Source organism: Coregonus lavaretus (assembly GCF_964263955.1).
Source record: "Coregonus lavaretus genome assembly, chromosome: 8".
NCBI classification, from domain to species: Eukaryota; Metazoa; Chordata; class Actinopteri; order Salmoniformes; family Salmonidae; genus Coregonus; species Coregonus lavaretus.
The window spans coordinates 4,128,460-4,155,707 of NC_139995.1; the positions used below are offsets into that span (position 1 = coordinate 4,128,460).

Sequence of the window (27,248 nt, forward strand, 5' to 3'; positions counted from 1 at the left end):
ATAAAGAATGATGGAAAAACAGAGTATTTTAAATTAAATTATGGGCAGAAAGACAAATTCAACTCCATCTTTCATCCAATCAGATGGCTTATTCATCACAAAACCATTTGATGTTGCCAATTATTTTAATGATTACTTCATTGGCAAAGTTGGCAAACTTAGGCACGAAATGCCAACAACGAAGAGTGAGCCATCGTAGTCATGCATAAAAAATACTAGTAATGAAAAGCATTGTAAGTTGGAATTTTGTAGAGAGGTGGAAAAAGAATTGTTATCGATCAATAATGACTAACCTCCTGGCATTGACAACTTAGATGGAAAGCTACAGAGCTTGGTAGCTGACTATAGCCACTCCTATCTTTCATCTGAGCCTAGAGGAAAGATGTGTCCTCAGGTAAGCCAAAGTCATTCCGCTACCAAAGAGTGGTAAAGCAGCCTTTACTGGTTCCTTACTGTTTTTTTTGACACCACACAAAGAAAGTCCTGCAGGCTCTAGTTTTATCTTATCTTGATTATTGTCCAGTCATATGGTCAAGTGCTGCAAAGAAAGACCTAGTTAAGCTGCAGCTGGCCCAGAACAGAATGGCACGTCTTGCTCTTCATTGTAATCAGATGACTAATATTAATACTATGCATGCCAGTCTCTCTTGGCTAAGAGTTGAGGAAAGACTGCGTTACTTTTTGTTTTTATAAGAAACAAAAATTTGTTGGAAATTCCAAATTGTTTGCATAGTCAACTTACACACATCAATGACGCACACACACGAACCCCACCAGACATGCCACCAGGGGTCTTTTCACAGTCCCCAGGTCCAGAACAAATTCAAGGAAACATACAGTATTATACACAGCCATGGGTGCATGGAACTCCCTTCCATCTTATATAGCGCAAGTGAACAGCAAACCAAATAAAACAAATAAAGCAACACCTCACGGCACAACACCTCTCCCCATGTGACCTACTTGTTGTGTGTAACTGATGCACACACCGAATACATGTTAATGTTTTTAAAATGTAAATTGTAAAGTATTTTGTCTGTCTTTTTCATTATTGTGTCGGACCCCAGTAAGACTAGCTGTCAACATTGGTGTTGGCTAATGGTGATCCTACTAATCAAATCAGTCTCCCAAATTATGAGTGAGGTGTTTCAGGTGTCTCAGACGTAATTATGCACCATAGCGGTATTTTAAATATTTGTGCTGGCAGAATTAAACCAATGACGCCATCGGTTGATTGAGCCTGCTGTCTGATCTAAAAATGAATGGCATCATGTTTTGTAGCAATTATTGTGGCCTTTGTGTTTTGCCGATTGCACCATCACGCTAGCAGCGAGTAGATATGATTGTCCTTGTTCAATAGAGACAGACTTGTCTCAACAATGTTCCTATCTGCCATGACATTACAGGATATCTAGGTTTACTCATTTTTCCATGGTTTTGTAAAGACTACAGCCTGATGGGAGCCCTACTTCCTTTTCCAATTGTGTTCCCACCCTCGAAGGTGGGCTTTTCAAAATGCTGGCGGTACTAGTTTTACCGTGCACCGTCTATCCGAGATGGCTAAATAATTACAATGGCTGCTTCTGATGATTCCTCTTTCCAAGAAGAGCTGGACGACAAAACATTTTATGTTCTGTTACATATACATTTGAGCCGGAATACACTGAAGAGTTGAGACAGTGAGAACAAGAATTGTAAGACCAGCAAGCAGCGGCCGCTGCTGCTCCTGAACCTGGGGAGCCACGGTCAGACTCCGACTGGTAGTGCATCTATGCGGGTGCTGTCCAGCCATGCCAACAGAAGATTAATGTCTGTGCTGCAACGAATTCGACCGCGGACGGTTCTTACTGGAGAGGGTCACTGCAGACCCCATGGATCGTGTGTGTGTGACAGACCATCAAAGTTTATACGCACATATGGAAAGAGGGGTGCTGGAGACGTTCTTCAAAAATTCCAAGATCAACTGGCGGCGGCAGCCTAGACCATCTGGACTAGGAGGGCAAATGACAAATGAGTAAGTGGCTTTTCTGTCGGTAGCTGGCTAGCAACATAAGCTCTCTTTTTACATGAGGCAGTGTTGTTCAGTACAGTACAATTTCAGGATAGATTCGGCCATAATGGGGTTTGCTAGTACCACTACAAGCCAAGCAAGCTTTGTTTGCTATACCCAAAATGTACTGTAGCCTAACTTTATAGCTAGCGAGCAAGCCTAGATAGCCTCAGTGCATCTTATTAGGAGCAAAACTGGAGAAATGTTTTGATGAAGAGTAAAGGAATAACTTTGGCTTTATGACTCATTTTACTCATATTATTTGAGTAACTATACCTGTGTTGTAGCTAGCTAGCTAATGTGTGTGAGAAGTCTCATTCTGCATCATGCTGCTACAGTAGGAATACAGACAGCACACAACGATTGCCCATGAAAATCTAATAGCGTTTCTGTCATTCTATTACAGACAATACCGTTTTGTGGTATACAGATTATTTTTTTAGTTTGTCCTATGTGGGGAGAAGCTAGGCAGAGGACACCGAATCCCCTTGCCTAAATCTGTTGTTGGGGCCATTCGAGCAATTTATCCTTCACACGATGGACAGTATGTTGGACACAAAAAAGTGAATGACTCTCAGGTAGGGATGTTAATGGTTAACCGTTAATCGGTTAGCCAGCGATAACACATTTGACCGGTCATGCTTATCGGTCTATACGTTTATTTCCATAATTTAGTGGAATTAAATTGGAGCATTAGTATTTTCGTTAGTCGTCATGCATCTTATTTATCACACGCACACAGCATACAGAGCCTAGTTTTAGGAGCGGAATAGCCTATCACCTTTCAGACAGCAGCTCCTCAAAAAGCTGGTACTGGAGTGAAATGTGCTTTTGTAAGCCCAGTCATTGCGCAACAAATAATTATATTATAAGCCCAGTCATTCCGCAACAAATAATTTTAAATTCAATCGCATGTTGAAAACTGTTTTGCTGACAATGATTAAAAAGAGCTACCATTTGTATTTCTCAATCTCAACTCGTAATGAAAGTGCATCTCCCATTCGTCATTCGAGTGCATATAGTCAATGGTATGCAGGCTATCAATGGTATGCAGGCTATCAGCGCGCCACCCACCACTTTGTAATGTGAGCTTGAGGCAGTATAATTGTTTGAAACCTGAACGTTTTACTTTACTTAAAATAATGAGACATGTCTTACCTTGCCTCAAAGTAGCCTAGCCAAAATTCAACCATAGAAACGCGGAGGCAATTATTTTATAAAGACTTCCTCATGACATTAAACCAGCATTTCTCTCCTTTATTTTGTTGTCCAGAAGCCAAAGGCACCCTCCTAGTCATATTAGCAACCCATCCTAGTTGTTGAAATTAGATTCACCCTCTTTCTAAGTTTCATTTTCATCTGTCACATATGGAACCGCTCTCATTAGGTGTGCTGTTTAGAACAGTGATTTCCTGCGAATTGCATTTTGGCAAATGTTTGAAAATGACTAATTAGTTGCTTCATTACAGGAGTTACCTGTTCAATAGCAGGCTATAACCTTTCCACCAACAATAGGCTTGCTACTGTTGCATGTTTCCATTAAGCTCTTAACGAATGTTGGTTCCTTGCATGCATGCATAGTATTTACTGTTGGTCAAGTCATTTTACTGTTTGGAAAAAATGTCACTGTTTGTTGATTGGTTAATGACGGTCGGTTAGTTGGCAGCAAAATGTACCTGAATTTGTATCCCTAACCTCAAGAGGAGATGTGAAAAGTCCCATAACAACTATCTCCCTTGTATCAAAGTGACTGAGAACACCTCACTTCACCCCCCAAACACACCATATGCAAGTATTCCCCTTGTAGAACTGTAGTATTTATTTTAAGCGTTAGTAGTATATTTTTATTCTACTGTATAGATGTCATACATTTCCATAACTGTTCCTGCATACTGGTTGAAGTACTGTTTAAAGCTTCAGGTATTCTAAATGAGTTTGACTATAGGAAAAAAAATGACTGGCTCTATGGATACAAAGAGGTTTTAAACTTGTCCAACAATGTTATGAAAACACTGTAACCATCTGAACTGTTCAGATAACTTCACACACACACACACACACACAGGCCTACACACGCTCCCACACCCCCTCTCTCTAACTTACTCTCACACTATTGACTATTATATTGGTTACTGCATTGTTGGGAAAGAGCAAGAAAGGCATTTCACTGTACTAGTGCATGTGACAAAAACCTGAAACACATTCTCTCTCTCTCACACACACACAAACACCCCACTCTTGCATATGCACCTTTGAAGCATCTCTTTTAGCAGCCTATTCCCATTGTTCTTCCTGTGCCATCAACATTTGTGCATAGCTTAGTCAGTGGTCAAGTTATCAGCTAGCTAGCTAGGTAACATGACTAGCTAGCTAAACAATGTAGTGTCTTACCAAACCAAAAAAATAGCAGCTCACGAGTAGTTTTCACTGAACAAAAAAAAAAAAAACGCAACATGCAACTATTTCAAAGATTTTACTGAGTTGCAGTTCATATAAGGAAATCAGTCAATTGAAATGAATGAATTAGGACCTAATCTATGGATTTCACATGACTGGGAATACAGATATGCATCTATTGGTCAGATACCTTTAAAAAATGTAGGGGCGTGAATCAGAAAACCAGTCAGTATCTGGTGTGACCACCATTTGAAATAAGGTAATCTCTTAGGCACCAGCCTATGATTTGGTCGCACCCCCCAAAAAATTGCGGCATCACGCAATTGAAAACATTTGTAATCATCTTATGAAGTAATTCACAGTGCTTTATTTAGAGGTAATATACTACTGAGACAGCATTCAAGAAATACTAGGTCTAAAGAAACATGACATGAAGAAAATGTAGTCTATTTCAGAAGAACAGAATAGCATACTCTGAGTTGTCCTTATGTTAGGTCCTGATGTGGCTATGGCAAATGGCTGTGGGGTACACTAGTTCATTTAGCAGACAAGATTTGCTTAGAATTCCCTGGCATTATTTTATATTATTTTATACTATGAAGAATACAATTGAACAAATCTGAATAAAATATAAATATTTTCTCCAAACGATTTGAGGGAGTGCGCACATGCCGCTATTCTGTGTTGAGTGGTTAAAGAAATAGGCACTCCTATATGCTTAATTTAGTGTAATTAATGTAACTTTAGTTGTTCTACAAACGTTGGTCTATATGTTTTGATTTTTAATACATTTTGAAAAAGGTCGCTTGAAAAGCATGAGCTCTGCTTTGTTTTTTGCACATGCTGTTCACACTTCATTAGTCTACCATTCACAATTTGACAACCACTTGATAATGCCTCAAACTTCACGGCGGCATCCCCTTTGTGGCCATAATGCACCCTAAAAAAATACATACCTTTGTTGTGCCCTTCTCCCTGAGTGCTGTGCACTCTCCATCACGTGATAAGGTCTTTCTCAATGGCTACAAGTGAAGACAGACACATCGGGGACGCAACTGCGCCCGTCCTTATCCATTTCCGAGGTGCATATTGAAGATATTGGAACAACTGTCCACATTTACTTTTCGTCAGCCAACAAGATGAGTAGGCCTAACGAACAGCAAAAGCACTCGCCTATGTCAATCTACTATCCCCCATAGTACAAAAGTCGACCTATTCTATTCTGTGCGATAAATAAATATTCCAAAAATAGTCTGGGACAGTTGTGGGACACAATAGATCCCAAATTAATACTACCACTAACATCCCGCAAACGGTCTCTAACCAGAATAGAAAGAGGAGTGGGAGGCCACGGTGCACAACTGAGCAAGAAGACAAATACATTAGAGTGTCTAATTTGAGAAACAGGCGCCTCACAGGTCCTCAACTGGCAGCTTCATTAAATAGTACCCGCAAAACACCAGTCTCAACGTCAACAGTGAAGAGGTGACTCCGGGATGCTGACCTTCTAGGCAGAGCTGCAAAGAAAAAGCCATTTCTCAGACTGCCCATCTTAATCTTTTCTTTTTATTGGCAAGTCTGAGATATGGCATTTTCTTTGCAACTCTGCCTAGAAGGTCAGCATCCCGGAGAGACGTGCACTGCCAAGAATAATCATGTGACCAACAGACTGACCACGCTACCGAGAGAGACGACACAAAATGTAAGAAACAGTGGAAAAGAGCAGGGAAGTCAATTAAGTATTCTTTCAGTACAGGCGTGGTGGTGATCATATCGGCTGGCCTTGAGTTGTCAAACACCTTCGGACTTCGGAGGAGTTAGAATCCAGCATTGTGAGGGTTTGTGGGTTCAGAGTAGAGGTCTTCAATTTGGACCCGTTCCAAAATGGACCTGGAGCTTTCCCACCAGGACCCGATATGCATAATTTATTTAGAGATAGATATACAGTGAGGGAAAAAAGTATTTGATCACCTGCTGATTTTGTATGTTTGCCCACTGACAAAGAAATTATCAGTCTATAATTTTTATGGTAGGTTTATTAGAACAGTGAGAGACAGAACAACAACAAAAAAAACAGAAAATGCATGTCAAAAATGTTATAAATTGATTTGCATTTTAATGAGGGAAGTAAGTATTTGACCCCCTCTCAATCAGAAAGATTTCTGGCTCCCAGGTGTCTTTTATACAGGTAACGAGCTGAGATTAGGAGCACACTCTTAAAGGGAGTGCTCCTAATCTCAGCTTGTGACCTGTATAAAAGACACCTGTCCACAGAAGCAATCAATCAATCAGATTCCAAACTCTCCACCATGGCCAAGACCAAAGAGCTCTCCAAGGATGTCAGGGACAAGATTGTAGACCTACACAAGGCTGGAATGGGCTACAAGACCATCGCCAAGCAGCTTGGTGAGAAGGTGACAACAGCTGGTGCGATTATTCGCAAATGGAAGAAACACAAAATAACTGTCAATCTCCCTCGGCCTGGGGATCCATGCAAGATCTCACCTCGTGGAGTTGCAATGATCATGAGAACGGTGAGGAATCAGCCCAGAACTACACGGGAGGATCTTGTCAATTATCTCAAGGCAGCTGGGACCATAGTCACCAAGAAAACAATTAGTAACACACTACGCCGTGAAGGACTGAAATCCTGCAGTGCCTGCAAGGTCCCCCTGCTCAAGAAAGCACATATACATGCCCGTCTGAAGTTTGCCAATGAACATCTGAATGATTCAGAGGTGAACTGGGTGAAAGTGTTGTGGTCAGATGAGACCAAAATCGAGCTCTTTGGCATCAACTCAACTCGCCGTGTTTGGAGGAGGAGGAATGCTTCCTATGACCCCAAGAACACCATCCCCACCGTCAAACATGGAGGTGGAAACATTATGCTTTGGGGGTGTTTTTCTGCTAAGGGGACAGGACAACTTTACCGCATCAAAGGGACGATGGATGGGGCCATGTACCGTCAAATCTTGGGTGAGAACCTCCTTCCCATTGAAAATGGGTCGTGGATGGGTATTCCAGCATGACAATGACCCAGAACACACATCCAAGGCAACAAAGGAGTGGCTCAAGAAGAAGCACATTAAGGTCCTGGAGTGGCCTAGCCAGTCTCCAGACCTTAATCCCATAGAAAATCTGTGGAGGGAGCTGAAGGTTCGAGTTGCCAAACTTCAGGCTCGAAACCTTAATGACTTGGAGAAGAGCTGCAAAGAGGACTGGGACAAAATCCCTCCTGAGATGGGTGCAAACCTGGTGGCCAATGACAAGAAACGTCTGACCTCTGTGATTGCCAACAAGTAATGTTTTGCAGAGGGGTTAAATATTTATTTCCCTCATTAAAATTCAAATCAATTTATGACATTTTTGACATGCGTTTTTCTGGATTTTGTTGTTGTTATTCTGTCTCTCACTGTTCAAATAAACCTACCATTAAGCAAACGTACAAAATCAGCAGGGGATCAAATACTTTTTCCCCCTCACTGTAGATACAGAGATAGATCGATATAGCGAGAGAGATAGCTAGATAGAGAGACCCCGTCCCGAGGACACCTAGACCCATTCCGTATAGAGCTGGTCGGGTCCCTACCCGGTCCGATCCGAGTGAGGGAAACAGCAGAAAAGTAATTTAAGATGCTTTATTAACCGGAGCTGATAATGAGCGAGAGGAGGGAGAGAGAGGTGCTGCTCTAGCAGACGGGAGAGGGGCCATACTGGGAGCGAGGCTGTAATAGCATAATGTGGAAAAGGTAAAGGGGTGTGAATACTTTCTGAAGGCACTCGGTTTGTCATCCCTCTCTCCCCAGGACTACAGACTAATATTTTCCGCTGGTGGCACTGGTGCCATAACCTTTTCAAAAAATTGCGGCATCACGCAATAGAAAACATTTGTAATCATCGTATGAAGTCATTCACAGTGCTTTATTTAGAGGTAATAGACTACTGAGACAGCATTCAAGAAATACGTTGTTTCATATAACATGTCTATGCAAGAATGCTTGATTCAAGATATGCGCAACCTAATCCAGTGATTGTCATGAATCTTTGGTTATATTTTACTGAATTTTCAGAATTTTGTTTGTTCAATAGAGATGAATTTGCCTACATATTGTGCACTAATTTATTTGGGGCTAATTCCCCACCCGAGTAAGAGGAAACTCAAAACATTATCTAGATTGCTAACTTTAAACATAATACACACTGCTGGTAGCCATGTATTAATCTAACAGTAAATTCAATGTCCTAAAAAATACTGGTTGTAGCCTATTCCAGTTGGATCCCAACCGTTGTGCTGCATCACACTGGTGGGCCTTGGGAATCTCAGGTGTGCCGCAAAACTTGTCCTAATCTTGATCATTTTTTTTAACACTCACTTATAAACGTGACCTGTGGAATATACATGGAATTTTGACTTGGGAGCACTAGTGCCAGTCAGATAATACAGAAGTAACCATGTGCCATTTAATGTATCGTTGTTTCAAGTCTAGTGCGCTCAGGCTGTTACATTTCTATCATTTGAGGGGCGCGCATCACAAGCAAAGTCATTTGTATAATTTTAACCATTAGCACATGCTTAGCTAGAGTCATTTATTTTTATTTATTATGGCTTTAGGCTTAGCTACACCACAGCCTCTGCTATAGAAACAAACCGAGCATGGCTTTGGGTCTGTGGTTGCACCTTTGCAATGCAGAAAACCACTCGTCCGTAAAGACCTATTTTACCGGAGCTATATTTTCTTTCTGGAGCAGATTGGCAGGACACACTTAAAGGGATACACACAAATTAACCATAAGTAAGGAACTATCAAAACTATGAAAATATTTCAAATAAACCCTATTTAATCTATACAAAATAAAGAAACCACAGAAAATAGATGATTTGCAGTATGGCTCAGATGAGACAGCCATTACCACTAAATAAATTAACAGGGGGGTGTTCTCCATTGAGAATGACCTTTTGGAGAAGAGATCCTTCCTCAGATTATTGACACAATGTGAAAGTGGACAAATCCAGACCAAGGGGTTGCAATGGTTCAGCTGCACGAAAGCATCAGTAACCTCTGGAAATAACTTCCATGCACTTAAAGCTGTCTTTTTGCCCTTTCCATAAAACTGTGGTTGTATCACAACCTGTGAATGTGTGATGAAATACTCGTGTGCATTCCAAGCTTTTCGCAGATGGGGTTGATGCAAATCTACTGGTAGTTTTTACTAGGGATGTGACAAATTAAAAGTTAAGAAAAATGGTCAAACTGCCATTATTTATTTTTTTACATCATTTATCCATTAAAACGAGAAGAACATTTTATAACATAGCATTTGTGCGTCCTGATGTACTAGACTGGCTGCTCCCATATGTATTATTTTGTAAATATATGTTAATAGTTCACTAAAGTTTATTGCAACGTACCGGCCGCCTACTCGTTCTTTCATAAAATTCCACTTGAAATCCTATTGCATTGTATGACCGCTAGGGGGCAATGAAGTTCTACCGCAGTCATAAAGTAGGCTTAGGCATCTGCTTTGTGGCTGCCCGAAAGGGCAAGTAAAATTGTGTCCTGAAGACAACCGTTAATTCACGTTGACTCGTGTTCCTTCCATTTGTTATGCGACCTAGCTAAGATGCATTTCCCCACTTACTAACGTTACAGCATTGTTGCGTTAGGCAGGCCTATTTGTCAACAACAAAAACAGGTCCCTTTATGATGATGATGGGGACCTTTTAGTGGTAGTTTTGTGATATCTGCACTGTGATTTAAAAAACATTTGGTTAGGGATTTTTTCAATATGTTTTTTTTTTTTTTTTCGTTTAAATGTTCACACCCCCAGTTTTTACCCATACCAAAAGCAAACCACAGCTTTATGGTTGGATAATCCTTGGTAAAATAGAATAACATCCCAGCAAGGACAGACAATGAGGTCATAACCTGGGTGAAACGATACCATTTACGGAAGAGGAACATTGTAGGTGTGGTGAGACGGATTGGCGAATAGGGGCACCGTAACAGCCACAGGCGCGGACAAACCACATTGTCTCCTTTCACAAAGCCAGCTGTGTTGAGGTAACCTGAACCTCGGTTATGACTGCGTCACCCTCTCCATTTAGATGTAGTCCAATCCTCCCCCCCCCCCTCACCCCAAACGCTTAGGTCACATTGCCAAGGTTGTTTCCCTCCTATCTGGGCCAGAGAGTGTCACATCACACAGTACTTAGAAAGTTAGAACCAGACGCCCTTACCTTTCTTAACCTTCTTCTGCAGCTTGATTGTGTCTGAGGATTTCTTCTTTATGTCCGCGCGGGCCTTCTTGTATTCTGCATTGGGAAGACATGAGGAGATGTATCAAGTGCCAGTGATTTGAGTCGGATAACTCAGACTTGTCTTAATTCTGTCTGTACGGTCTCCTACCTTTGGCATGGTCCTTGTCCAACTGACTGGCCACCTTCTTCCACTCCTCAATCTTCAGCTCCAGGGGGTTGATAAGGGTATCTGTTAGTGTCCTACAGTAGAACCAAATAGACCAGCCGTTACATTACAATGACACATCCAGTAGTTCACCTGGACTCTTCTCCAGACTGGTTGATACGATTCAACTTCATCAAATTCTGAATTATCAATGGAAACAAAGAGAAGGGATTTTTTCAGGTCTATGACTGATCCATCTAAGTAGTAAACTAGATAAATCAGGTCATCAAAACTAAACATCATAGCTTGGAAGCAAAGCAATTAGACTGACCATAGTCTCAGGTAGGCTGTGAACTCCTATCTTAACATACCCGACATAGCTCCATGTCATGAAGCCAGAGCTGATCAACCGTGACAGGTTAGCACACACTACGTGTTTAAACTGAAGAGGTGAGACAGCACTGTTAACACTTTCACCTCACTGCTTCCCACACAGAGGGTGACTGGGGAAAACTCGGCCAAGCTGATGCCGATAATAAGAGATCTTAGTAATGAAGCTTATAGGTTTATCGGAAGTCTGTTAGTTTTCCTTCCCTCTACTGTCTAACAGCCTATTCAGAGTTGAGCCCCTATCTGGGTTGGGCCTATGTACAGTAAGGTCAATGGGATCATTGGGATTTTGGTGTCAGTCTGTGTTAATTTCAACTGAGGTTGGGCGGTCAATGAGTTGACATTGCATAATGCATTCAAAGAAAGACAATGCAGCACGTCAGAGAGAGAGGGATGGAAATTATAGAGGGAGAAATAAGAAAATAAGGAACGAGACACTGCCAGGACTTACACCAAAGCCTAATTCCGCAACAAAACTTTCACTTCAGATGTAAAAGAGATTGAAAAAGAAAAGCTGGCAAATGATCCTAAGCAGCTCAGAAGAGGGGGGAAATAGGCTACAGCCTGGGCTAGCATACAGTCACACCCTTTTCACAGTATCATGCCGACCCGAACGATACTGTGCCGGCTCTGATATTTTATTTTCACACTGTCAATTCCGGGCATGGTTCCAGCAACTATGGTTAATGCGTAACCAGGCCAGCTCAGTAGAGCTTGGCCCGGCTCGGTTTAGTACCGTGCAAAATGGTACCAGAGCAACAATCCAATCTCTCATCCATCCACAGCCCGAGTTCCATTATTGCCATGTCTCAGGCTTTGAGAGAGCACTGGCTGTAGTACAATACATTCACAGGGTGATTTTACAGCTGGACAAAATGTTCATTTGATCAACAGAAAGGAGCCTAAGCAGAGCCTGAATGGATTTGCTGGGGCTGAAGTAGGCAGGGGAAATTGGGTTCAAGATAGTAGGGCAGCGTGAGGTGAGCCTGCTGTCATCCACTTGGACTTTAATTGCCGAGTTAGCCAGGGTCATAATCCTAGCAAGGGAGAGCGCTCTGTGGTTTCTGGAGGAAAGCCCGATACAGTTCCTTCAGAAAGTATTCACACCCCCTTGACTTTTTCCACAATTTGTTGTGTTACAGCCCGACTTTAAATTGAGATTTGTCGTCACTGGCCTATACACACACACACACACACTACCCCATATGTTCAAAGTGGAATTATGTAGTGTTTTTCTGAAATGTCTTGAGTCAATAAGTATTCAACCCCGTTGTTATGGCAAGCCTAAATAAGTAAGTAGTAAGTAAGCAGGAGTAAACGTGCTTAACAAGTCACATAAGTTGCATGGACTCACTGTGTGCAATAACAGTGTTTAACATGATTTGTGAACGACTACCTCATCTCTGTACCCCACATACAATTATATGTAAGGTCCCTCAGTTAAGCAGGGAATTTCAAACACTGATTCAACCACAAAGACCAGAGAGGTTTTCCAATGCCTCGCAAAAAAGGGCACCTATTGGTAGATGGGTAAAAAAAAAGAAAAAAAAGAAGCAGACATTGAATCTCTTTTTGAGCACGGTGAAGTTATTAATTACACTTTGGATGGTGTATATCAATACACCCAGTCACTACAAAGATACAGGCGTCCTTCCTAACTCAGTTGCCAGAGAGGAAGGGCTTTTCTCGCCTGACGTTTTTGATAGCCATGTAATTCCCTCTTGGACAAGTTGAGAAGAGAGACACGGATGCCAAGCTAGCTTAGCTAGCCTAGCTAGCCTGTAGCCTCAAATGGAGGACGCTTACAAACATTTCCAATGCTGCAGGAGTTGTTTATTTTGCTTAATTCCGGGACAATGTGGAACACCTGAACTTTCAATGCAGCAATTGTTTGCTTGCAGAGGACTACAGGGGCGATGTGGCTACTCTTAGCAAACAAGTAGCGAACCTACACAAGCTACTGGGGAATCCACGCCCGCCTACTTTTTCCTTTCTCTTTTACCCAAGTAGCCGGAACCCGCTCTGGCCTGGTGGAAGTGTCGCTGCCGTGTCTCTGCAGGGATCCCTTCCCGAAGGGGTCTCCCACTTCCCTGAAGAATGGAGATATTAGGATGCTCATGGATGTTCCTGTTCTCGATCCTACCAACTAGCCATGGAGATATGTCACTTGCCGTGGAAGTAAAAAACAAAAACCTCTGGCAACGGGGGCCTCCTCTGCGAAGGTAAGCCCGGACCAGACACAGACTAGAAACCCCTCCACCGCCCTGGATCCAGAGGTTCCGGAGCCTTCTCCCCTAGGGGCTTTCGATTCGAGATCGGACCCGGAGGTACCTGCGCCTTCGTCCTCTGTTCTGTCTCCAGCTCTGGTGGCTTCTACCTCGGGTTCGTGAGGCTGTCTAAGACTCTGGCCCATTCATCATCCACAATGGTTACTACAGCTGGCTCGGGTCCATCAGCCACAGACTATTCTCTCTGCTACAGCACGGCAAGTGGTACCAATGCACCAACAGGACCCTGAACAGCTTCTACCCCCCACGCCATTATACTTCTAAACAAGACTACTAAATAGCTAATCAAATGGCTACCCGCACTACCCACATTGACCCTTTTTTACACTAACTCTCTTGCACTGACTATGCACACACACCACACACTTACACCAACACACACACACACACACACACACACACACACACACACACACACAACATAGCCTACGCCCACACACACAACATGCATACTGATGCCACACTTTCACACTTACCACACGCTGCTGATAGTCACTTTACCCCTACCTATATGTACAGTACATAAAATACATGATCAAAAGTATGAGGACATCTTGTTGAACATCTCATTCCAAAATCATGTTCATTAATATGGTGTTGGTCCCCCTTTGCTGCTATAACAGAATGCACTCTTCTGGGAAGGCTTTCCACCAGATGTTTGAACATTGCTGTGGGGACTTGCTTCCATTTAGCTACACAAGCATTAGTGAGGTCGGGCACTGATGTTGGGCGATTAGGCCTGGCTCGCAGTCAGCGTTCCAATTAATCCCAGAGGTGTTCGATGGGGTTGAGGTCAGGGCTCTGTGCAGGCCAGTCAAGTTCTTGGCGCAGATCTCGACAAAGTATTTCTGTATGGATCTCGCTTTGTGCACGGGGGCATTGTCATACTGAAACAGGAAGGGCCTTCCCCAAACTGTTGCCACAAAGTTGGAAGCACAGAATCGTCTAGAATGTAATTGTAACATTTCCCTTCAGTGGAACTAACGGGCCTAGCCCAAACCATGAAAAACAACCCCAGACCATTATTCCTCCTCCACTAAAGATTACAGTTGGCACTATGCATTCAGGCAGGTAGCATTCTCCTGTCATCTGCCAAACCCAGATTTGTCCGTTGGACTGCCGTATGGTGAAGCGTGATTCATCACTCTAGAGAAGGCATTTCCATTGCTCCAGAGTCCAATGGCAGCGAGCTTTACACCACTCCAGCCGACGCTTGACTTTGTGCATGGTGATCTTAGGCTGTGTGCGGCTGCTCGGCCATGGAAACCCCTTTAATGAAGCTCCCAACGAACAGTTCTTGTGATGACGTTGCTTTCAGAGGCAGTTTGGAACTTGGTAGTGAGTGTTGCAACTGAGGACAGACAATTGTTATGCGCTACAGCACTCGGCGGTCCCGTTCTGTGAGCTTGTGTGGCCTACCATGTCACGGCTGAGCAGTTGTTGCTCCTAGACATTTCCACTTCACAATAACCGCACTTACAGTTACCCGGAGGCAGCTCTAGCAGGGCAGAAATCTGACAAAGTGACTTCTTGGAAAGTTGGCATCCTATGATAGTGCAACGCTGAAAGTCAATGAGCTCTTCATTAAGGCCATTCTACTGCCAATGTTTGTCTATGGCGATTGCATGGCTGTGTGCTCGATTTTATACACCTGTAAGCAATGGGTCCGGCTGAAATAGCCAAATCCACAAATTCAGACCCCTTGACTTTTTCAACATTTTGGTACATCACAGCTTTATTCTAAAATGGATTAAAAATGTACTCAGCAATCTACACACAATACCCCATAACGACAAAGTGAAAACAAGAACCCGATGACCAAGAACCCGATGGTCACTAACAGAGCTCCAGAGCTCTTGTGTGGAGATGGGAAAACCTTCCAGAAGGACAACCATCTCTGCAGCACTCCACCAATCTGGCCTTTATGGTAGAGTGGCCAGACGGAAGCCACTCCTCAGTAAAAGGCACATGACAGCCCGCTTGGAGTTTGCCAAATGGCACCTAAAGACTCTCAGACCGTGAGAAACAAGATTCTCTGGTCTGATGAAACCAAGATTGAACTCTTTGGCCTGAATTCCAAGAGTCATGTCTGGAGGAAACCTGGCACCATCCCTACGGTGAAGCATGGTGGTGGCAGCATCATGCTGTCGGGATGTTTTTCAGCGGCAGGTACTGGGAGATGAGTCAGGATGAAGGCAAAGATGAACGGCGCAAAGTACAGAGAGATCCTGGATGAAAACCTGCTCCAGAGCGCTCAGGACCTCAGACTGGGGCGAAGGTTCACCTTCCAACAGGACAACGACTCTAAGCACACAGCCAAGAAAACGCAGGAGTGGCTTCGGGACAAGTCTCTGAATGTCCTTCAGTGGCCCAGCCAGAGCCCGGACTTGAACCCGATCTAACATCTCTGGAGAGACCTCAAAATAGCTGTGCAGCGACGCTCCCCATTCAACCTGACAGAGCTTGAGAGGATCTGCAGAGAATAATGGGAGAAACTCCCCAAATACAGGTGTACCAAGCTTGTAGCGTCATACCCAAGAAGACTTGAGGCTGTGATCGCTGCCAAAGGTGTTTCAACAAAGTACTGAGTAAAGGGTCTGAATACTTCTGTAAATGTAATATTTCAGTGTTTTTAAAGGCACCTAATGACATGTCTAAAAACCTGTTTTTGATTTGTCATTATGTAGATTGTGAGGGAAAAAAACGATTTAATCAATTTTAGAATAAAGGCTGTAACGTAATTTTTTTTGGAAAAGGTCAAGGGGTCTGAATACTTTCTGAACGCAGTGTATATAGTAATGTTACGGTTATACTCACAATATATACAGCCAGGTTATATTTACTCTTGATTTTTATTTGTTATTCACTGTCACTATTTGAATTTTTCTAAAATCTTATCTTTAACTCTGCATTGTTGGACAATTACCTGTAAGTAAGCATTTCACTGTTAGTCTACACCTGTTGTCTACCAAGCATTAACAAATACGATTTGATTTGGTCTGAAATGTTAAAGACGGCAGTATTATGCACTAACCGCATACAAAGGATCTCAAACAAATAGGAAACGATCACATTGGAGATGTTTTGCATTGCCCGAAGGCTGTTGTAATACTAAATCAATGTCTTCCAAAAACCATGATACACAGTTCCATCACTTACGTGGTGAAGAGCTTCAGTTTGGACTCGATACTTCTGTGCCTCATGCACATTCTTGTCAAGGCTGAGCCAATCTCTTTTGTTGCCCCTGGAAAACAATGGAACAAAAGACAACAAATTACCAAAACTTGACAACAACAATTCCATATTACAAGTGTGTTTAAACAAGGAAAGTTACGCAAGGACTAAAATGACATAATCCCATTTAAGAAGAATCCAAAGCTTTTTCTATGCCATCATGGTCTCACAAAAGCAGTACACTTAACAAGTTTCAAAGATTATTCGCAATAAGCACAGGATACAACAGGTGTAAAACTGTACTTTGAGAGCTCTTTCCCAACAATGCAGTGATGACAATAATAAAGATACTGTAATAGAAATAAAATAAAAACCACACAAGAACTACGACGCGAGTTAGAAACACGAGAACGCTCTACAGAGCGACAATTTTACTTGCATATGCGCCTAAATACACACACACACAGTGGGGAGAACAAGTATTTGATACACTGCTGATTTTGCAGGTTTTCCTACTTACAAAGCATGTAGAGGTCTGTCATTTATATATCATAGGTACACTTCAACTGTGAGAGACGGAATCTAAAACAAACATCCAGAAAATCACATTGTATGATTTTTAAGTAATTAATTTGCATTTTATTGCATGACATAAGTATTTGATACATCAGAAAAGCAGAACTTAAAATTTGGTACAGAAACCTTTGTTTGCAATTACAGAGATCATACGTTTCCTGTAGGTCTTGACCAGGTTTGCACACACTGCAGCAGGGATTTTGGCCCACTCCTCCATACAGACCTTCTCCAGATCCTTCAGGTTTCGGGGCTGTCGCTGGGCAATACGGACTTTCAGCTCCCTCCAAAGATTCTCTATTGGGTTCAGGTCTGAAGACTGGCTAGGCCACACCAGGACCTTGAGATGCTTCTTACGGAGCCACTCCTTAGTTGCCCTGGCTGTGTGTTTCAGGTCGTTGTCATGCTGGAAGACCCAGCCACGACCCATCTTCAATGCTCTTACTGAGGGAAGGAGGTTGTTGGCCAAGATCTCGCGATACATGGCCCAATCCATCCTCCCCTCAGTACGGTGCAGTCGTCCTGTCCCCTTTGCAGAAAAGCATCCCCAAAGAATGATGTTTCCACCTCCATGCTTCACGGTTGGTATGGTGTTCTTGGGGTTGTACTCATCCTTCTTCCTCCAAACACGGCGAGTGGAGTTTAGACCAAAAAGCTATATTTTTGTCTCATCAGACCACATGACCTTCTGCCATTCCTCCTCTGGATCATCCAGATGGTCATTGACATACTTCAGACGGGCCTGGACATGCGCTGGCTTGAGCAGGGGGACCTTGCGTGCGCTGCAGGATTTTAATCCATGACGGCGTAGTGTGTTACTAATGGTTTTCTTTGAGACTGTTTGTTTGAGACAATTGTAGACCTGCACAAGGCTGGGATGGGCTACAGGACAATTGGCAAACAGATTGGTGAGAAGGCAACAACTGTTGGCGCAATTATTAGAAAATGGAAGAAGTTCAAGATGACGGTCAATCACCCTCGGTCTGGGGCTCCAAGCAAGATCTCACCTCGTGGGGCATCAATGATCATGAGGAAGTTCAGGGATCAGCACAGAACTACACAGCAGGACCTGGTCAATGACCTGAAGAGAGCTGGGACCACAGTCTCAAAGAAAACCATTAGTAACACACTACGCCGTCATGGATTAAAATCCTGCAGCACACGCAAGGTCCCTCTGCTCAAGCCAGCGCATGTCCAGGCCCGTCTGAAGTTTGCCAATGACCATCTGGATGATCCAGAGGAGGAATGGGAGAAGGTCATGTGGTCTGATGAGACAAAAATAGAGCTTTTTGGTCTAAACTCCACTCGCCTTGTTTGGAGGAAGAAGAAGGATGAGTACAACCCCAAGAACACCATACCAACCGTGAAGCATGGAGGTGGAAGCATCATTCTTTGGGGATGCTTTTCTGCAAAGGGGACAGGACGACTGCACCGTATTGAGGGGAGGATGGATGGGGCCATGTATCGCGAGATCTTGGCCAACAACCTCCTTCCCTCAGTAAGAGCATTGAAGATGGGTCGTGGCTGGGTCTTCCAGCATGACAACGACCCGAAACACACAGCCAGGGCAACTAAGGAGTGGCTCTGTAAGAGGCATCTCAAGGTCCTGGAGTGGCCTAGCCAGTCTCCAGACCTGAACCCAATAGAAAATCTTTGGAGGGAGCTGAAAGTCCGTATTGCCCAGCGACAGCCCCGAAACCTGAAGGATCTGGAGAAGGTCTGTATGGAGGAGTGGGCCAAAATCCCTGCTGCAGTGTTTGCAAACCTGGTCAAGACCTACAGGAAACGTATGATCTCTGTAATTGCAAACAAAGGTTTCTGTACCAAATATTAAGTTCTGCTTTTCTGATGTATCAAATACTTATGTCATGCAATAAAATGCAAATTAATTACTTAAAAATCATACAATGTGATTTTCTGGATTTTTGTTTTAGATTCCGTCTCTCACAGTTGAAGTGTACCTATGATAAAAATAACAGACCTCTACATGCTTTGTAAGTAGGAAAACCTGCAAAATCAGCAGTGTATCAAATACTTGTTCTCCCCACTGTATACACACACACACAGCCTTCGGAAAGAATTCAGACCCCTTTACTTTTTCACATTTTGTTAGGTTACAGCCATATTCCAAAATTCATTAAATAGTTTTTTTCCCCTCATCAATCTACACACAATACCCCATAACGACAAAGCAAAAACTGGTTTTTAGAAATGTTTGCCAATTTATAAAATAAAAAAAATAATAATATCACATTTACATAAGTAATCAGATCCTTTACTCAGTACTTTGTTGAAGCACCTTTGGCAGCGATTACAGCCTCGAGTCTTCTTGGGTATGACGATACAAGCTTGACACACCTTTATTTGGGGAGTTTCTCCCATTCTTCTCTGCAGATCCTATCAAGTGCTGTTGGGTTGGATGGGGAGCGTCGCTGCACAGCTATTTTCAGGTCTCTCATGAGATGTTCGATCAGGTTCAAGTCCGGGCTCTGACTGGGCCACTCAAGGACATTCAGAGACTTGTCCCGAAGCCACTCCTGCATTGTCTTGGCTGTGTGCTTAGGGTCGTTGTCCTGTTGGAAGGTGAACCTTCACCCCCAGTCTGAGGTCCTGAGCGCTCTCAAGCAGGTTTTCATCACAGGATCTCTCTGTACTTTGCTCCATTCATCTTAGCCTCGATCCTGATTAGTCTCCCAGTCCCTGCCGCTGAAAAACATCTCCACAGCATGAAGCTGCCACCACCCCATGCTTCACCGTAGGGATGGTGCCAGGTTTCCTCCAGACGTGAAGCTTGGCATTCAGGCCAAAGAGTTCAATCTTGGTTTCATTAGACCAGAGAATCTTGTGTCTCATGGTCTGGGAGTCATTAGGTGCCTTTTGGCAAACTCCAAGCGGGCTGTCATGTGCTTTTTACTGAGGAGTGGCTTCCGTCTGGCCACTCTACCATAAAGGCCTGATTGGAGTGCTGCAGAGATGGTTGTCCTTCTGGAAGGTTCTCCCATCTCCACAGAGGAGCTATGGAGCTCTGTCAGAGTGACCATCAGGTTCTTAGTCGCCTCCCTGACCAAGGCCCTTCGCCGGGCGGCCAGCTCTAGGAAGAGTCTTGGGGGTTCTAAACTTCTTCCATTGAAGAATGAAGGAGGCCACTGTGTTTTTGGGAACCTTCAATGTTACCGATATTCTTTGGTACCCTTCCCCAGATCTGTGCCTCGACACAATCCTGTCTTGACCTCATGGCTTGGTTTTTGCTCTGACATGCACTGTCAACTGTGGGACCTTATATAGACAAGTGTGTGCCTTTCCAAATCATGTCCAATCAATTGAATTTACCACAGATGGCCTCCAATCAAGTTGTAGAAACATCAAGGATGATCAATGGAAACAGGATGCACCTGAGCTCAATTTCGTGTCTCATAGCAAAGGGTCTGAATACTTATGTAAATAGGGTATTTCTGATTTAGATTTTCAAAAAAAACTGTTTTCGCTTTGTCATTATGGGGTATTGTGTGTAGGATTTATTTTTATTTCATTTTAGAATAAGGCTTTAACGTAACAATGTGGAAAACGTCAAGGGGTCTGAATACTTTCCGAAGGCACTCTATATACAAAAGTATATTGACCCCTTCAAATTAGTGGATTCGGCTATTTCAGCCTCACCCATTGCTGACAGATGTATAAAATTGTGCACACAGCCATGCAATATCCATTGACAAACATTGGCAGTAGAATGGCCTTACTGAAGAGCTCAGTGAATTTCAACAAGGCAGTCATAGGATGCCACCTTTCCAACCAGTCAGTTAGTCAAATTCTGCCCTGCTACAGCTTCCCAGGTCAACTTTAAGTGCAACTTAGAGGGAACATTGCTCATTACGTATGGATACTTGCATATTTGGGTAAAACTGTAGGACATTTGACCATCAGACATTTTCCCAAAGGAAAATGCTGCAACTAACCCTAATCCTGTCTCTTTCAGGAAACCGCTGTTGAAAGTTAGACAATGGACAGAGACACTAGTAGAAGGCACCAACTGCCCTGAGTGAACAGGACAAATCATATTGAGTCATGAGCATGTCATGGTCTTGCGTATATTTATTTCTCAATTTAAATCAAATGCTCTGAAAAGCTACTAGATGGGTCTATAATGGGCAGGAGGGTGGTGTTTGTAACCCTGTATATGTTTTAGCAGAAACAAAGGCTTTTATTGAGCCATCAGAACAAACGTGTGAATTATGTCAGTTTCAGCAGTAAAAAAAGTAATAATCTACACGCAGATGAGCTTCCCTGAGACTGTTTCTGACAGTTTGTGCAGAAATTATTCGGTTGTACAAACACAGTTTCTTCAGCTGTCTGGGTGGCTGGTCTCAGACGATCCCGCAGGTGAAGAAGCTGGATGTGGAGATCCTGGGCTAGCGTGGTTACACATGGCCTGCAATTGTGAGGCTGGTTGGACATACTGCCAAATTCTCTAAAATGACCTTGGAGGCGGCTTATGGTAGAGAAATTAACATTCAATTATCTGGCAACATCTCTGGTGGACAGTCCTGCAGTCAGCATGCCAATTGCATGCTCCCTCAAAACTTGAGACATCTGTGGCATTGTGTTGTGTCATAAAACTGCACATTTTAGAGTGGCCCTTTGTTGTCCCCAGCACAAGGTGCACCTGTGTAATGATCATGCCGTTTAATCAGGTTCTTGATACACCACACCTGTCAGGTGGATGGATTATCTTGGCAGAGAAATGCTCACTAACAGGGCTGTAAACAAATTTGTGCACAAGATTTGAGAGAAATAAGCTTTTTGTGCTATGGAACATTTCTGGGATACTTTATTTCAACTCATGAAACATGGTAACACTGCAAATTGAACATCAAATGATGACATAGTATGTCTTCCTAAGATCATTGGGATGAGTCCAGTTTGCAACCCTGTTGTCTGTTTTCATTGCAGCAGCAGGTCCCCCTCTAGACTACTCATTAGGAGGTTAAAGACTTTAGCTATTAGCTCCATCAACAATATGAGCTTTTTTTGACAGCTACATAACAAAGAAAAACAAGAGGCATGAGTGAGTGATGGACTTTCACTTCTATTGCTTGTGTCATATCAAGCTTACCAGACTTTATGGACATTATCATCCAAGATATCCATTGAAGAAATCAGACAAAAGGATCCTGCAAATAACATTGGTCCTGCTAACCCAACTGTCGCAGGCTAGTTAAGTCTGGAAGCTGCTAACCCAGCTGTGGCAGGCTAGATAAGTCTGGAAGCAGGCCACTGACAGGGCGACTGCAGCACTTAAAATGCATTGGGTAATATGGCACATCAAACATTTCACCGCACCGTATCTATTTCTGCTCTGGCTGCATGGGGATGTTGTGATGTATAGGGCGAGAGAAATCACACCGGGCTCAGTGTGGCTTCTCCAGCCCAGCCCTAAACCCCATAGCCCTCGCCCTGCGCCTCTTTAACAAATAGGCCATTGTAGCATCCTGTCACTGAATACAGAGCACTTCCTATGAGACGGCCTGGCTCACAACGCTGAACGGGAAGACAATACTCCTTTCTGTGATAGAGAGGAAAACAGTGAGTGAGAAAGAGAGAGGAGGGAGAGTGCAAGAGGATAGAGATTCTCCACAATCCCTAGTAGTGATATTCCTCCATCCACCCTGGGTGGGACTGTGTCCATAGAAATAGAAATACTGTCTGTATTTCTGAAAGTTACACATCTTGAAAACTTGATTGCTGACATGCAAAACACTTTGGGACTACATCAACAATGGACTAATGAAACAAATACCAAAAGATAGTTTTGGGGTGGAATTTGCCTTTAAAATTGGAACTGACAGCGTTTTAACTACTTTGCAGATATGAAACAAACAGACAATAATATCTGTCAAAAATGTCAAATTCCCTGTTTATGCATCAAAACCAACTTCATAAGAGGTTTCAAAAATAGGTTCTATTTGACTTAAAATTCCATGACGTACAGTAAGGCATTGTTGGCAGAATAGATGGATGCAGTTCAATGCATGGTTAATATAATTCACCAATACATTTCTTGGTAGTCCAAAAAATATTGCTATCAGGTTGTAAATCGCAGCTGGCCTGGTTCATTATTTGCTGTCTCCACCCATTCGGGATGCACTATTTCAGTTTCAATGACTCAATATTTGGAACAAAAACGAACAACTAATTAAGGCCGGGAATGTCAATACAATGAAACTAGCAAGGGCAATGATCACAAGTCAGTCATAACGTGGTTAATAGGCCCGCGGGCCAAATAGGACACACACATAAGCGAGTATAAATGAGTCAACAGTTGAGTCATCTACTTTATGAAATTACAGCCTGATGCACTCGCATTACAGCGCGCAGCGGAAGGAAAGTGTACAGACATGCCACAGTCCTAGTTAGGCTACTAAAATGTTGCAGGCTGGCTTCGGTTTTTAAAGCTTGGACAAGGAATAACCAAAAAACAAAAACACCATGCAAAGGAGAAACATGTAGGCCTATTCCAGCAACATTTGAGCAGTAGCCTAGGCTGGCTACTCAACTACAATACATTTTGAGTGTGTCATACAGCAATGCTGCATTCAACCGCACCGGTGAACAATGCAGTGCAAAAAAAAGAGGAAAAAATTCACATTTAAATTGTATTAAATACATTTTGATTAGGGTCACAGCATATTATGCACATCTACAAGCATAGCAGCAAAGGATGGACAAATATTATCTATTTTGTTTTAATATGTTAAAATGCTATACAGCATCCTACATAAGTACATAAGTGAACATTATAAAGAGACATATTTTTTCTAATAAAACAATGGCCAGTTTGGGCCGCAGTTGCAAGTATTCTTGTAAAAACAAAGGCTATGTCTGGCCCTCAAATTCATTGTGTTTTTTTCAAAATGACACCCCTGGGCTAGCGTATCTATTTACGTTGCTAGCCATTTATTTAGCAAGCTAAAAACACTGAGCCGAACGTGAGCTAGCTAGCTGCTGGGGGATGTAATGTCATTTTTTGTTGGCTACAGCTAGAGATGCAGGTTTCATTTGGTTAGCTAGCAAGAAATTTGAATCGCTTTGCTAGCTAGCTGCGCTGAACAGTTAGCATATCTCTTAGTTGTCAATCAAATGTATTTGGCATCGATCAAATGGGTGGGCAGGCAGGCATGTTCCCATTCAGTTGTCAAAACGTGGGTTGGGACAAGCATGCATTGGCAGGCAGGTTGCAGAAGGACGAGCAGGCTACTATTCCCCATTGTTTATTAGTGCAATTTTGACGGCCAACTAGCTGAAAAAGTTTGAGAGGGTGTATCTAATGTTCCCTAGTTCGATTTTAGCTCATCTCGCTCTGGCTAGCATTAGTTGTTGATCTTGTTGTTGTTGATGTGCATAGGCAACTGAGGGAGAGAAAGCCTACCTTTTCATGTTTGTTTGATCAATAGGACTGTGAAGTTTCCAAATGTAAGAGAACTCCAGTGGTATTTATACAGTGGGGAGAACAAGTATTTGATACACGTGTAGTTCTGGGCTGATCCCTCACCTTCCTCATGATCATTGATGCCCCATGAGGTGAGATCTTGCATGGAGCCCCAGACCGAGGGTGATTGACCGTCATCTTGAACTTCTTCCATTTTCTAATATTTGCGCCAACAGTTGTTGCCTTCTCACCAAGCTGCTTGCCTATTGTCCTGTAGCCCATCCCAGCCTTGTGCAGGTCTACAGTTTTATCCCTGATGTCCTTACACAGCTCTCTGGTCTTGGCCATTGTGGAGAGGTTGGAGTCTGTTTGATTGAGTGTGTGGACAGGTGTCTTTTATACAGGTAACGAGTTCAAACAGGTGCAGTTAATACAGGTGATGAGTGGAGAACAGGAGGGCTTCTTAAAGAAAAACTAACAGGTCTGTGAGAGCCGGAATTCTTACTGGTTGGTAGGTGATCAAAAACTTATGTCATGCAATAAAATGCAAATTAATTACTTAAAAATCATACAATGTGATTTTCTGGATTTTTGTTTTAGATTCCGTCTCTCACAGTTGAAGTGTTCCTATGATAAAAATTACAGACCTCTACATGCTTTGTAAGTAGGAAAACCTGCAAAATCGGCAGTGTATCAAATACTTGTTCTCCCCACTTTAATTTGCATAAATCCATTCAGGTGTATTTTGTGGCTTTTGGCATACGCCACTGGCTTCCAGTTCAGGCTCGCATCTACTACAAGACCATGGTGCTTGCCTACGGAGCTGTGAGGGGAACGGCACCTCCTTACCTTCAGGCTCTGATCAGACCCTACACCCAAATGAGGGCACTACGTTCATCCACCTCTGGCCTGCTAGCCCCCCTACCTCTACGGAAGCACAGTTCTCGCTCAGCCCAGTCAAAGCTATTTGCTGCTCTGGCACCCCAATGGTGGAACAAGCTCCCCCACGACGCCAGGACAGCGGAGTCACTGACCACCTTCCAGAGACACTTGAAACCCTACCTCTTTAAGGAATACCTGGAATAGTATAAAAGTAATCATTCTACATTTACATTTACGTCATTTAGCAGACGCTCTTATCCAGAGCGACTTACAGTTAGTGAATACATACATTTTTTTTATTTATACTGGCCCCCCGTGGGAATCGAACCCACAACCCTGGCGTTGCAAACGCCATGCTCTATCAACTGAGCTACATCCCTGCCGGCCATTCCCTCCCCTACCCTGGACGACGCTGGGCCAATTGTGCGCCGCCCATGAGTCTCCCGGTCGCGGCCGGCTGCGACAGAGCCTGGATTCGAACCAGGATCTCTAGTGGCACAGTTAGCACTGCGATGCAGTGCCTTAGACCACTGCGCCACTCAGGAGGTCACAGCAGAAGATTCCCTGGTCTTCTACCCCCGTAACCCACCCCCCCACCCCCCATTTTAAAAAAAAGTGGTTGTCCCACTGGCTTTCATAAGTTGAATGCACCAATTTGTAAGTCGCTCTGGATAAGAGCATCTGCTAAATTACGTAAATGAAAAAATAAAATGTAAAAAAAAATACCTGGGGGTGTGTATAATCCTCTGTATGAATGTGTCCCAGTCATCCCAACCCTAATGCCTGCTAATGCTGGATCACCTGGGCCTCTCGCTGGCTCGGTAAAGCAATTAGTAGCCCTCCACAAAGGCCACCCCTATCAGATAGGTATGGATTATGATGACCACACCGACCCTCCTTAGTTTACCCACGCCAAGTTTCACAACAAGGCAGACTGGCAGCAGTTGCGAAGGTTACAATGGGTGCACATGAACGCTATGATCTTGTGAGATATTTTGTACGTCAGACAAGCAGTATGATAAAGTAGCGTGTTACGTTCCCCAGCAGGAAAACCAAATATGTCACTGAAACAGAAGAGGGAACTAACATAGAGTGTCACTGACCAACAAACAAAACAGGTGGGGTTTTATGAGGGGTTCCAAAAGACTCATGGGGGTGTCCACTGAAAGTCGACTAGCAACACCTACTAGAACCTAAAAAGACACCCACCAAATCTGCCCACTAAGAAGAAAAAAAAAAAACTAAGGTGGAGTAAAATGAAAATCAGATAAAGGTTTGTCTAGATATCAAAATAGGGAGAGCCAACTAAAAAGGTGTTGTCTTGATAGATGTGGAGGGTCAACTGGAGCACTGGGCCAGCCACTCCTAAATAGCTCCTGGACCAGCACAGATGAAACACCTTCCCACTAATGAGATTTCAACCAGCACAGGTCTAACACATACTGACTAACGAGGTGACACCAATCGGTGGACCCTACGTGCTAATGAGCTATACGTGCTAAAGTCCAATCGAAAAACATAAATCGAAAAAACCTAAACCTGTAACAAGCGCAAATGTGAAAAGGTGTTTTTGACTAGGCCTACTTATCATTCAGACCAACACTACCATTCATGTGTTGCAGCTTTCTGTCCACAAATTTTTATTTTATTTATTTTATTTTTATTTC

The 27,248-nt window shown here is 43.2% G+C and overlaps 1 protein-coding gene across 2 annotated transcripts in view; it reads right to left on the minus strand.

Moving 5' to 3' along the window:
• Positions 1-27,248, minus strand: part of LOC311134154 (protein MTSS 2-like) — a 139,499-nt gene that overhangs the window by 46,243 nt on the left and 66,008 nt on the right. For both annotated transcript variants that reach the window (XM_084167761.1, XM_084167760.1), the window contains exons 4-6: positions 16,689-16,773; positions 10,855-10,946; positions 10,686-10,760 (exon numbers count right to left, since the gene is read on the minus strand). In XM_084167761.1, coding sequence (XP_084023887.1) covers positions 10,686-10,760; positions 10,855-10,946; positions 16,689-16,773 — 252 coding nt within the window. The remainder of the gene's footprint in view (positions 1-10,685; positions 10,761-10,854; positions 10,947-16,688; positions 16,774-27,248) is intronic.